This window comes from Anastrepha obliqua, chromosome 1 (assembly GCF_027943255.1).
Source record: "Anastrepha obliqua isolate idAnaObli1 chromosome 1, idAnaObli1_1.0, whole genome shotgun sequence".
NCBI lineage: Eukaryota > Metazoa > Arthropoda > Insecta > Diptera > Tephritidae > Anastrepha > Anastrepha obliqua.
In genome coordinates this window covers 176,304,737-176,318,063 of record NC_072892.1, presented here as the reverse complement: position 1 = coordinate 176,318,063, position 13,327 = coordinate 176,304,737, and the positions used below count along the sequence as shown (strand labels likewise).

The window sequence follows — 13,327 nt, the reverse complement described above, 5'->3', positions numbered from 1 at the left end:
GGCTACCACCTTAATTATAATTTGCGAAGAATAGCACATTCCAAGAGACAAACGATCGCTATGAGACAGACCTACTTTGAACCGCTCGTCAAATGAAGACAGACGGCGGTAGATGCGGAACCAGGCCAGAATCCCTATTTGAAGACGACATTTGTTCGCCTTGTCAGTAGGAATTATAGGGCGTTGTGGATGTTTTGAAGGACTTACCATACCCCATAGTACGAGGACGATTCAATAAGTATCCGTGTTTGATGACAGAAGGCGTTCCTGAGGGAAGTTGGTGTTGGCATCGTGTGCTGCCATCTATCAAACGACGGCAAAACAAATTTCAGACCGATTGATAGGTTAGTTGGGATTTGGCAGCTACTCGAGTGAGACGCGCTTCGGGATTTTCGCTAAGATGGAAAAAGAGCAGCATCGTTCGATAATTCGCTTTTTGCTTTGGATTGGAAAAAATGCAAGGAGATAAAAGCAAAGTTGGATGCTGTTGTTGTAGCAGCATAAACATTCCCCATACATATATGGGGAATGCTGCTGAAGTGGCAGTCCTTGGCCGGATATAAATCCGGGTCGTTCCGGTAATGTAGAACCGACTGTCGTGCGAACGTTGGATGCTGTCTATGAGGACGCTTCGCCATCTGTGACCACAGTTGGATATTGGTTCAACGAATTTCAACGTGGGCGAACATCCGTTTTGGTCAGGAGCGACCAGGATGCCCGGCAGATGTGGTTAGCGAGGAAATCATTCAAAAATTCCATGATTCCCACTGATCGAACGCTGACGAACGAAAGTGCGCGAAGTCACAGAGGCCAAAGGTGTGTCGACCGAAACGGCAATTCAGGATTTTACATGATAAGTTGGCGATGGAAAAATTCGCTGCCGAAGGATGCCGCGATTGCTCATGGTGGACAACAAGCGGGTGCAGCTGTTAACTTTCAAGCAATGTTTGGAGTAATTTAAGCGAGATCCGTAGGAATTATCGCGTCGAGTTGTCACTGTTGATGAAACCTGGATTCATCACTACACACCAGAAACTAGGCAACAATCAATACGGTGAATTTCTCCCGGTGAATCTGCTTCAAAGAAGACGAAGACAGTCCCAGCGGCCGGAAAGGTCATGGCTACGATTTTTTGGGACTCGAATGGCGGCATCCTTATGTATCTTTTAGGAAAAAGGAGAGCGATCACGGGAAAGTACTACAGTGGACCTTGGTCCTCTTTTACTAAAGCTAAAAATTCGCGAAAGAAAAGTTCTATTTCACCACAATAATACACCCGCACATTCATCCTGAGTTGTAGCCGCCAAACTGCATGAATTGCGTAATGAATTGCTGCCGCACCCCCGATTTGGCTCCCTGCGACATTTTCTTACTCCCTAACATGAAGAAATGGTTCGTGGGAGAAAAATTTAGTTTAAACGACGAGATCATCGCCGAAGCAGAGGCGTATTTTGGAGAGTTCGATATTTCATTCATTTTTAGCACTCCCAGTCTTTCCACTGACTGCTTATCCGGGACTGTTTACTTGCAAATAAATATTAGTTTGGGGAAAAAGAAATCCATTATTTTTTTGGTAGATGGCCCTAGTGATCGATTTCATAAAGCAAGCAATTTAACGTTTATGTTCGTTGCTAAGGTGACATTTCACACTAAAACTCGTTTGCTGTGTTTTGTTGGTTCTATTCAGTTGTGAGTCGCAGGGTGTTAAATATGGAAGTCAACAAAGAGAAAATTCGGTACATTTTACATTTTTTCTTTTCTTCTTCTTAATTGGTGCGATAACCGCTTACGCGATTTTGGCCGAGTTTAATAAAGCGTGCCAGTCGTTTCGTTCTCGTGCTAACCCGCGCCAGTTGGACACACCAAGTGAAGCCAATTCCTTCTCCACCTGATATTTCCAACGCAGAGGAGGCCTTCCTCTTCTACCACCAGCTGGTACCGCAGCGAATACTTTCAAAGTCGGAGCGTTTGTATCCATTCGGACGACATGACTCAGCCAAATGAGCAGCTGGATCTTTATTCGCTGGTCTATGACTATGTCGTCGTAAAGCTCATACAGCTCATCGTTCCATCGCCTGCGATATTCGCCGTTACCAACGTGCAAAGGTTCAAAAATCTTCCGCGGAATATTTATCTCAAACACTTCAAGCGTCGCTTCATCGGATGTTGTCATCGTCCACGCTTCTGCGCCATACGTTAGGACGGGCAGATGATGATGAGAGCCTCGTAGAGTGTTAGTTTCGTTCGTCGATTACTACTCAATTGCCTACTTCGTCCAAAGTAGCACTTGTTGCCGAGAGAGATTATACGTTGGATTTCAAGGATGGCATTGTTATAGGTGTTAATGCTGCTTCCTAAATAAACGAAGCCTTTTACAACCTCGAAATTATAACTGTAAACAGTGACGTGGTTGCCGATACGCGAGTGCGCCGACTGTTTGCTTGATTGCAGGAAGTACTTCGTTTTGTCCTCGTTCACCACCAGACGCATTCGCGTTGCCTCTTTATCCAGTTTGGAGAAGGTAGATCTAAAAGGCGCCAATGTTGTCGGTATCATCGGCATACGCCAACAATTGTACGCTCTTATAACAAATTGTGCCCGAGCGATTAAGTTTTGCGGCTCGTGCGATCCTCTCCAATATCAGGTTAAAGAAGTCACACGACAGCGAGTCATCCCGTCTGAAACCTCGTTTGGTATCAAACGGCTCGGAGAGGTCCTTCCAAATTCTGACGGCGCTGCTGGTGTTTAGCAACGTCATCTTCTTATGGATGGGCAGAGCACACTTAAATTCCAATCGGCAGGCAGCCGCTCATCATCATTCGCCCATATTTTGCATGGAAGCTCATGCATGCATTTTACCAGCTCCTCGGCGCCATGTTTGAATATCTCGGCCAGCAGTCCGTCGGCGCCCGCGACTTTTTTGTTCTCTAGCCGCGTTATCGCTTTCTCACCTCGTCATGGTCGGGTATCGGAACGACAGTTCCGTCGCAAAAATAATGGATTTCTGCTGAAGGCCATATCACTTTCTACAATCTGTGACCCATCCGATAGCCTGCAGCTCGACTCCCTCGGAAGACCACAATTCGGCGATAGCGAGTGAAAAACATTCGAAAATCGAATAGTTAGCCAAAGCATGGATGCCAATTGGTCGCTTATTATTTGCTATCGTGCCGCCTGCGGATGCAAAGTGTCGATACAAATAAGTTCTAGTGGGGGCGATTTGCAGAATTTGACTTTATCTGTGGCCAAGTGAGCGAGTTGTCATAAATTCTTCAAACAGGCGTCGTCTGCATGTTCCTTTCGGCTGTTTTCTTCGGCAAGAACCTTGCGGATTCCAGTCTAAGGATATTCTGTTATTGTCAGTCGCAGGTTTACGTTTTGTGTGGCCTATCTATTTCCTTATTCGTTCGTGTATTTCAACCGGGCTTCGAGTAAGGAGCTTATAAATGTTAGGAGCTTTTTTGTTGTTGAGACCGCTACAGACCGCGTTTCGCAGCCATACAGACTTCACATTCGAGTAGAAAATCTTTAGCTTTGTTCTAGCGGTTAGCTACTTCGAGTTCCATATGCTTTTAAGGAATTTTTTAGCGAATGATCATCTGGCTTTCGTTATTCTGTATTTAATGTCAGTATTAGCACCGCCGTCAGGTGTGATTTGGCTATCATGGACTCGTATTTTCAATGTTAATACGCAACCCAACGCGATCTGCGCAGGTAGCTACATACATCGCATAGTTTGCGTTGCATGTGTCCCCGTTGTTGTAGCAGTAAAACAATGCCATCAGCATCATCAAGAACATCTAGGGGTTCCATACTGATTGGGTCCCTGAGGACACCGCTGCTAGACTGAGCCTGCCTCACTCCTGCGACTGGTACAATTTGGTCGGATAACGCACCAACATGGAGCCTTTCTACATTGCAAACCAGTATTTTGAGACTGTATTGGGTTTACTAATCTATCTGAAACTCCATTACGACGGAGCGCGGCCTTCTCAAAGTCAACAAAGGCAAAGTGGGGAGTCTTGCATTTCGACAATTTGTTCAGCGAAGATCCGAAGGGTGGAATTTTGATCCATTCGTGATTTTCCAGGCCTAAATCCGGCTTGTTGTCTACGTAGGTTAGATTATACTGGCTGGCCGAAGCCATGCAAAGACCATTTTGATCCATAGCGATACCAGATCAGAGTCCTATTTAGCGAAAATATGCATCACTCAAGATGTGCGTACTGTTCGCGAATTTTAGTAGTCGCTCGAGCTTCAATTCAGGGATAGATTCTAGCCTTTCAAAGCTGTAAGCACCCAGGTAGCATAGTCTAGTTTTCGAGAGTGCCGAACAGTAGCATAGAAGATGCTCCACGTAAAGGGCCATCAAGTTTTTCGCTGATGCGGTTAAGAATGGCTTTGCAGAGGACTTCGAATATTACGCATAACAACATAATCCCCTTCCAGTTACCACATTCAGAAGGGGCACTTTTCTTTGAGATTTTCACCAATATACCCTGCATCCAGTCTAGCGGTACTGTTTCAGTTTCTCAGATGCTTTAGTCGCTTAGAAGCTGTAAATTGACTCAATTAGATTAGTTTTAGAGAGGCACCGATAGGGTTAATGTTACCCAAACTTTGCAGAGACGATTCAGGAGCTGAAACATGAAATCGAAGTTGCCTTGGTGCGATAAGTGGCGAAACATGAGGTAAATTTACTGCAAATGGAATGATTTGACAAAATGGGCTACTGAAAAGCCAGCTGTAGAATCTATTTGACCCTCTATAAATGTACGAGCATGTATTTTAAGCAACTACATTCATGTGGGAATATATAAAATATTCGTCTATTGCAGTTCTCAAATGACACTGATTCTGTTAATCCTCGAATTTTAAATTGGATTTAGATCTCCTTTACTTCACTCACACTCTTATTGGTAATATTTGAAATGTTTTTTTATTGTTATTAAAGATTTGTTGCATCCCAACTTTCTCGGCATCACTCACTCACTCCAATCTCTTTCTCCTTTTCTCTGTCTCTTTACAGCCTTAAAAAGTTGCATAAAGTGCAGCTACTCGCCTCCGAGGCGAACGTCTTCTATCATCCCAATCTGGAGCGCCAACTGCGCGCTGACTGCAGTGCCCGCTTGCGCGACTCTGTCATTGGCACCAGCCAATTTAGAGTTAATCAATATGATTTGAATTTTATGTGGCAACAAATGGAGGCGTACGCACAAAATGTAACCAACAACAATGCGAGTGATGCGGAACTGCCAAGCGGTGACGTTGGTGTGACGGAGCGAAGGGCGCAAGATATTGCAAGCGGTGCGGCACGTCTTAACGAGGATACAGCAACGAAAAATTATCGCTACTTCACAGCGCAATCGGGCGTGGATTTCAAGAGTAGCACACAGCTGATTTTCGATGTGCTAATGCAGATAATTGAGGTGAGTGAATAAAATAAGGAATCGACGTGCATAGAAGATGGTGATTATGATGGTTATGGTGAAATGGGCGAGGTAATACATACATATACAAATATAGAGTATTTGGTGTGTGCGTGGCATACAGATTTCGGGGAAAAGTTGCAAATTGCTTAGTGTAAGTTGTAACATGCAACTTGCGGCACTTCGTGCAACATGCAAAATCAATCAAAATTTCGCGCACACCAAATGAGAATTCCGAGTTGCCTTCTGTTGCTGATAGTCTTGTAGAAATTTATGACGGTACATGCAGTTGGCAGTGCCAAATGACAGAAACTGAAATTGAAATTCATTAAGCGTACGCCAACAGCGGTTTGAAGGACATTCGACTGGCTTATTGATGGTGTTAGTTAATTGGTAGGGTAGTTTGAGCGCTACTCCAATGACTGCAGTCACTTTAGTCAGCCTCGATTATTGCCAACTGCATGGCATGGAATGTGAATTGTCTCGAAGGGCGGCCGACGCCTGTATATAGTATGCACTTTGCATGCCACACGCGATTGTCAGCCATGCCACAATATCTAAATGCTGCGCTGCATTGCCAACTACTCGCGCACACACAACTTTTACATACCACATAATTTTTGACATCAATTCAGTTACTGCGGCGTGTAAAATTCACCAGTTTGAAATAAACGAACATCAAGCGAACAGCGCGAAATTTAGTGAAACCCACAAGGCTATTACATAAATGTATGGTATAGGGTGACCAAAGATGGATGATAGGAAAATATCTAAATATTTATGGCTACACAATGAGATAAAAAAAGATAAGGAAAAGAATGAGGATGAGGATAAGGATAAGGATAAGGATAAGGATAAGGATAAGGATAAGGATAAGGATAAGGATAAGGATAAGAATAAGGATAAGGATAAGGATAAGGATAAGGATAAGGATAAGGATAAGGATAAGGATAAGGATAAGGATAAGGATAAGGATAAGAATGAGGATAAGGATAAAGATAAGAATAAGGATAAGAATGAGGATAAGGATAAAGATAAGAATAAGGATAAGGATAAGGATAAGGATAAGGATAAGGATAAGGATAAGGATAAGGATAAGGATAAGGATAAGGATAAGGATAAGGATAAGGATAAGGATAAGGATAAGGATAAGGATAAGGATAAGGATAAGGATAAGGATAAGGATAAGGATAAGGATAAGGATAAGGATAAGGATAAGGATAAGGATAAGGATAAGGATAAGGATAAGGATAAGGATAAGGATAAGGATAAGGATAAGGATAAGGATAAGGATAAGGATAAGGATAAGGATAAGGATAAGGATAAGGATAAGGATAAGGATAAGAATGAGGATAAGGATAAAGATAAGAATAAGGATAAGGATAAGGATAAGGATAAGGATAAGGATAAGGATAAGGATAAGGATAAGGATAAGGATAAGGATAAGGATAAGGATAAGGATAAGGATAAGGATAAGGATAAGGATAAGGATAAGGATAAGGATAAGGATAAGGATACGGATAAAGATACAGATACAGATACAGATACAGATACAGCAAAAAATACATTGATATAGAGCAGGACAGACTTAGGGGGGAAAACGGATATTAAGAGAGGTATAATGGTAAAGAATAGAAGACGAAAAGAAAGATAACACTCTAACCGAAGATATACCAGGAGTAACAATTAAAATTCGTTCCAGACAACCTCGGAAGATACTACTTTAAATAAATTAAATCAATAACGGCCTAAGTTGATTTAAGAAAGATTTGATTTGTATATTCTTCTCCTTCTTCTTGCTCCTTCAAATGGGTTCGCTTGATAGGATAGGATAAATAGGTGCCCTTGCGAGGAGCCCACTTGGACAATAAATTCAAAATTTGTCCGTTGAGTACCATACAGGGGGAGGGGAGGGCAAAATAAGAAGGGAAAGAACCAGGTAGGTACAAGAAAAACAAGGACCAGCAGTGGCTTATTACTTTTGTATTAACCGCCTCAAGCTGTTGATGAAATTCACCAGGTGTGTGATATTTAGACCCGCAATATCCACAGGTGTAGTGAGAGCCCAGATGTGTTAACCTTTGCCCGACGAGAACAATACAGCTGAGAAGAAGGGGCTGAAAATATTCCAACTCGTGCTGGAGACAGCTTCTGCAGAAAAGACCTAAAGTAATCCCAAGCCTCACCGCATGGATACTTAACGGACAATGTCCGGTAAGGATACCTACCAAATTCGAGAGTTGCGGCTTTGTTAGCCTTAGAAGTTCCCTCGAGCGCCCCCGACCTACCCATGCCCAGAAGAATCTCGCGACGTTGCACAACGGTTGGCTTGATAATATAGTGTAGTGTAGATTGATGACTAGACATAGTCCCAGAGAAAATTATCGAGGGCGGTCACGTCGCATAATTGCGTCGGCCAACTGATGAGCCTTCGCCGTGAGATGACCCAGTCACAGTGATGGTAAATGTAGGGAAAATTCCCTACAGGTAGGGATTTTTGTCGAAAAATGTGGGACAGATTTTGTTAAGTTCTGTAAATGTAAGGAATTTTCAAGAAGGACCGAAAAAAATTTGAAATAGCGGCAATAAAAAAGACACCTAAAATAAACAGATTTTTTTAATAGAAAATCGAGTAAACCAAATGATTCCAGAAATTCGGAATTAAGACTTAGCATGTTCTTCCCTGAGCATAATGTCGCGCTGGAAGTGGTGAACCATTTAATCCCACTCTTAAAAGAAACCATGCTGGATTCTGAAAAAATAAAAACTCTGCCTTGCTTTAAACAGAACTGAATGTAATGAAATATTCTAATTTTTATTCTTTTTGCTGAATTTTTCTTTACATTTGTGTTTATAATATAATATATATGTGTACTTATATATATTTGAAATAAAATTTGTTTTTATTATAAAGTGTCAAAAAGCACCAAGTCCAAAACTTAAGCAAATAATTAAATTTTGACGTTGCAAGTGCCTCATTATAGTGTAAACACAGGAGAAAAAACGTAAGGAATTATATAGGGAACATTTTTTAAAAGCGTAGGGAAAAGTAGGGAATTTTTTTGGGCTGTGTAGGGATTTTTCAAAAAATCATTTACCATCAAATTTCTCCTTCATAATTTTAAACCTTGCGTCGCTTGTGTGACATGTAGGACCATCTTGTTGGAACAACATCTCGGATATCTGGATGTGCCGCGCATTGGCACCAGAAAGTCGTTTTCATCATCCATTGACGGTAATGGTGTCTTCTTCCCTGAGTCGAATTAAACAACGTCAGATGATACCGCCATGTCATTAACCGCACCAAGTAGTCGAATCATTATGGATACATTGAAGCATAATAGAACATTTGTAGATTTTTTTTTCGCACTACTGATGGTAATTTTGCTTGCTGACAAGGCCGCTGATGGGCTCATTAGAGAGGATGATTTTTCGAGCAAATTTTGGACCGCTAACTAACTTTCAGAACGCCAAATTAGCGAACTCATGGCGATGCCTATAGTCGTCGGGCCCAAGTCCAACCACAAAATAGCCGGGTTCACTCTCCGAGACATTTCGAGAGTTGAAATTTGTGGGTCGTCTTCGTTACTGATCGCTACGGTGACTATGCTTGCTTCACTTCGCACCATTATCGGTCTCGTTAGTGGCTTTAGGTCCAAAAGATTATATTATATTTATGCCCAATTTTTTCCACCGTGCACAATTGTCTGTGCATTGGTGCCAAGATGACGGCTGACCTGTGACGAAATTCATGTTGCGCATTTCCAACTGAGCCGCAATGTCGGTATAAGTTTCATATGCTCGGCAGGAGGAAACGATGCATGATGAAATGGTCAGCCTTACTGAATATTTTGGAAGCTGAATGCCATTGGTAACTTTGACAGCTGCTGAAACATAATAATCCGCAAAACTGTCATTGCCATCTGGCCACCCTTTATACACATACATATGTACATACATATGCTTTTGAGTGCACCAAGTGCTGCGTGATAGCTTTTTATTACCATTGTCGTTGAGCCTAAGGATAGTAGCGGCGCTGGGTGGCGAAATCCTGCTTTTTGGTGGCAAAGTTCTCGCTTCTGTCACATAAATTGAGTGGCATACATGCGCGCATCGCCGCTAAATGGTTGCTGTCAGATTTGCCCTTACTACGCTTTAGCGCCTGCTGCCCCTTCTGACCCTGTTCAAATCTCTAATGTAAGCTGCACCCGCACGCTCACGTACAAATGGATTTGGATAACACCCGGCTACGGTTTTCTGCAGAATTTATATGCGCCACTTCCTTGCATCTACCTTTTTTTTATTTTTTCATTTTTGGTTTTAAGTTAAAGGCTGTAATGTAGAGTGAAATTTTAGTTCCTTTAAATACTTGACTTTCACAATTCTTATGTTTTTTGAACCGATAATTCGGTACTTGCAAGTATTTTTGAACTTTCTTCGAAAAAGTTAGGTTAGATTGGCGTCGAAACGAATCAACATCCCAGTGCTCCCGGTTGAGATTAATCAGTGAACGACTGAGTTGGTGATGTTGAGAATGTTGTGGAGGTTGTGGTTTTATAAATCCTGCGAAGAATTGCACTCAAAAGTTTTGGAGGGGCTCTCCATTTCTCCATTGAAGCTGACCATATATAGGGCAGGCGTTCAGCAGTAATCATTTTAAGTTACATCCACCTTCCCAACTAATGCGCAATAAGATGATGATGAGGTACGCAACGTCAGTTCATAGTCTTTTTAACAGGTTGGATGTTCTTTTATTAAGGTTAAGGTTATGCTTAGGCTATTCAAGTTTGGTCATTCTGCAGCTGAATGCCGTGGGTCCTCTATAACCCGGTTACTGCAACGTTGTTAGAGGGAGTTCGGCATTTGCTTAAGCAGTTTAGATGTGATTATAGAATATACCAGGTCCAAAATAGTAGTTGACCAGTAAGGAAAAGTGACTTACCATCAACGCTCAAAAAGACTAATCAATCTTCGGTAATGGCAAAAGATAGGTTTGTGAAATGACAGTCGATCTTTAAACCAACTCACTTAGACAGATCTTTAAATGTGCTTTCATGTCCCCACGTTTTAGATCGGAGATGCATTTTAATCTTAAAGCCCCCAAATTGGGGTATTTTTCAATTAAAATGGGAAGCGGTGGGTCATACACATAAGAGCACGCTTAATGCGTCAGTTGGACTTGTTTTTATTGCTCCTGTTATACCGACACAGACCAGGCAGTACAATTTGTTGAAATCATTTATCACCTTTCGTTGCTTAACTTTAGGCCAACATATTATATTAGGGAAGCGTACATGACTATGGGTTTAACAACTGTAGTGAATGTCCACTAAGTAATTCTGGGGCTCAGTCTCAGCTTTTCCAAAAAGCCTTGTAGCATTTGGAGTAACTTTCTCAAGATGAGAGTTCCAACTGAGCGTTTTGTTAAGGTTTATATCAAGATAGTTCGCTTCTGTGGCGAGTTGAAGTGTCGATTCATTTAGGACAGAGCCTTTAATAATGATGTTTCTTTTCCTAGTGAACGGCACTAGCGCAGTTTTAGATGGGTTAGAGATAGAGAGTCCTCTGTACCATATTCCATCAAGAGAGGAGTGGACCGGAGGCAACACCTGGGGACAGGGCCTAGTTAACCTGTTTACGGATGGCTCGAAGTTGGGCGGTAGGGTTGGAGGAGAAGTATTCTGTAAGTGACCGTATTCAGTGTATTCCAAGCAGAGGTGGTCGCAATCAAAGAAGCAGCTGACTGGCTACTTACTTGCGTAATAACTGTTAATAAGGTAAATATTTACTCCGATAGCCAAGCGGCATTTAGGGCCCTAGGCTCTATTGTGGTACACTCCAACTTGGTCAGGGAATGCCTGGTCTCACTTTCGATTGCATCAGAATTCTTCGACGTAAGGATAATTTGGGTACCTGGTCATAGTGGCATTGCTGGCAACTGCGAAGCCGACGAGCTGGTTAGACAAGGGACCTGTGAGGTAGTGTGGCCGCGAAAGGAGAGGATCGGGATCCCCTTGACAACCTGCGCTCTACTCCTGGAAGGATGGGCTTTGCACCAACTCAGCGAGCGCTGGGCAAGTGTGTAAGATTGTGAAATCCTTCGGATCGGAGGCGCTCGAGGGATATTCTGAGGATGACAAAATCTCAGCTCTCTAATTTTGTGGGCATCCTCACGTGGCACTATCCGCGGGGCATACATGCCATCGGAATCACTTCGAGTCCTTTTTGCGTCAGCTGTATGGAGGATGATGTAGAATCATCTCAGCACCTACTGCTTAGCTGCACCGCTCTCGCGGGACTGAGATTTAAGCTTCTTGGTTTTCACTTCTTATCTGCGCCTACTGACAAAGCAGGTCTCGATATCAAAAATCTGATAAACTTCATCAGCAGCGGCTAACACAACCGAAAATTAGTCACCGTTCTTAGTCCACAAATACTCTACCCTCCTTTTCTCGCTCCTTTTCGTCCCATTGTGGTTTCCTTCACCTCTTTTTCCCCCCTTGCAATGAATGGTGTCACAAAGGATGAATTAAACTTCTTTCGTCCAAGTGGGCCCACTCTCTGGGTAACCATTACAACCTAACCTAACCGGTGTACCAGCTGTTTATTATACGGTTAGATATGGTCTCCTCATGTCAGCGCACTATGTATACTACCAGGTCATCAGCATAACCTTGAATGCAGAATCCTAGATTGTTCAGTTTATGGAGAAGCTCGTCTATTACTAGTGTCCACAGAAGAGCAGAGAGTATTCCTCCTTGCGGGAATTCTCTTGTGGCCTTGATAGACTTTATGTTTCCTCCTAATTCTCCACTGATCGTTCTGGATGCCAGAATTGATATCTATCTTATGATGGGTTTAGGTACGTCCTTTTGAGATAGAGCATTGTTGATTGCCTCATAGGATGTGTTATCGAATGAATGTAGATATAGCCCATTGTGCCCAATTTTCGTGAGATGCCTTATTTGCCAGCTTAAGGCCCTTCCTCTCAATAGAAGTTCTACCGACATTGGAGACTCATTTAAGCATGACATCCCGAGAAATGAGTGTTCAGTAGAAGTTTACTGTTTTGCTCTGGGTTTTTGGTGTAGCTACTATTTGACCTTTTCAGGGTGCATATACCCTTTGAATGATCTTTTAATGATGCTTGTCCCAATGGTTCTCCAAGAAGCCGTTTCAGATTTCCTCAATTCTTTGTTGAAGTTGGTTAAAGCGTAAGTACCCATAAGTAGTGAATATTATTGCAAAAATATATTTCTGACGCCCGTGAATAGGAAACTCTCATGAGTACTGCTACACCGGCATAGCAGTATGCACGACTTGTAGTCTCACAGCTCCACCTACGTACGAAACACCTCTCCACTATCCCCGCGGAACTGTCCAAAAAGGAATTACCTCATGGGGCTGGTTAACTCTCAGGCTTCTAGTTATTTCGTCTGCGAACCTCCACGCGTCTTAGATCATGGTGGATATATTTTGAGTGCCCGCAGACTCGCTTCCAGTTATCACCCGATTTTAGCATAAAACCTATAAGATTTTCTCCGTTTAATATATCACATGTTTCGGGAGCATAGTTTGCGTCTTTTTCCGTCTCCGTGCAAATTGGGCAGTTTGGAGAATTGTCATGGTCGAATCTATGGAGGTATTTTCGAAATACTCCATAGCCTGAAAAAAATTGTGTTAGGTGGAAGTTTGTGTCCCCATGGTTCCTTTCTAACCACGTCGGTAAGAATGGGTATTTGCCCATGCGTACATCTACCTTTCGGTTATCTGTCCCACCGGTCTTGTCAGTGGGCGATCGAACGACACCTTCTTCTGCAATATTTTTACGATTTGCTCTACCGTCGTGCTCAGATAGCCTTATATACACTCTCTTCATTTCTTTCGCCAAAATGTCT

The 13,327-nt window shown here is 42.5% G+C and overlaps 1 protein-coding gene across 1 annotated transcript in view; it reads left to right on the top strand.

Annotated features, from left to right (window-relative positions):
* Window positions 1-13,327, top strand: part of LOC129241666 (uncharacterized) — a 296,838-nt gene that overhangs the window by 205,406 nt on the left and 78,105 nt on the right. The window contains exon 23 of the mRNA XM_054878126.1: window positions 5,030-5,429. Within this exon, the coding sequence (XP_054734101.1) occupies window positions 5,030-5,429 (400 nt within the window). The remainder of the gene's footprint in view (window positions 1-5,029; window positions 5,430-13,327) is intronic.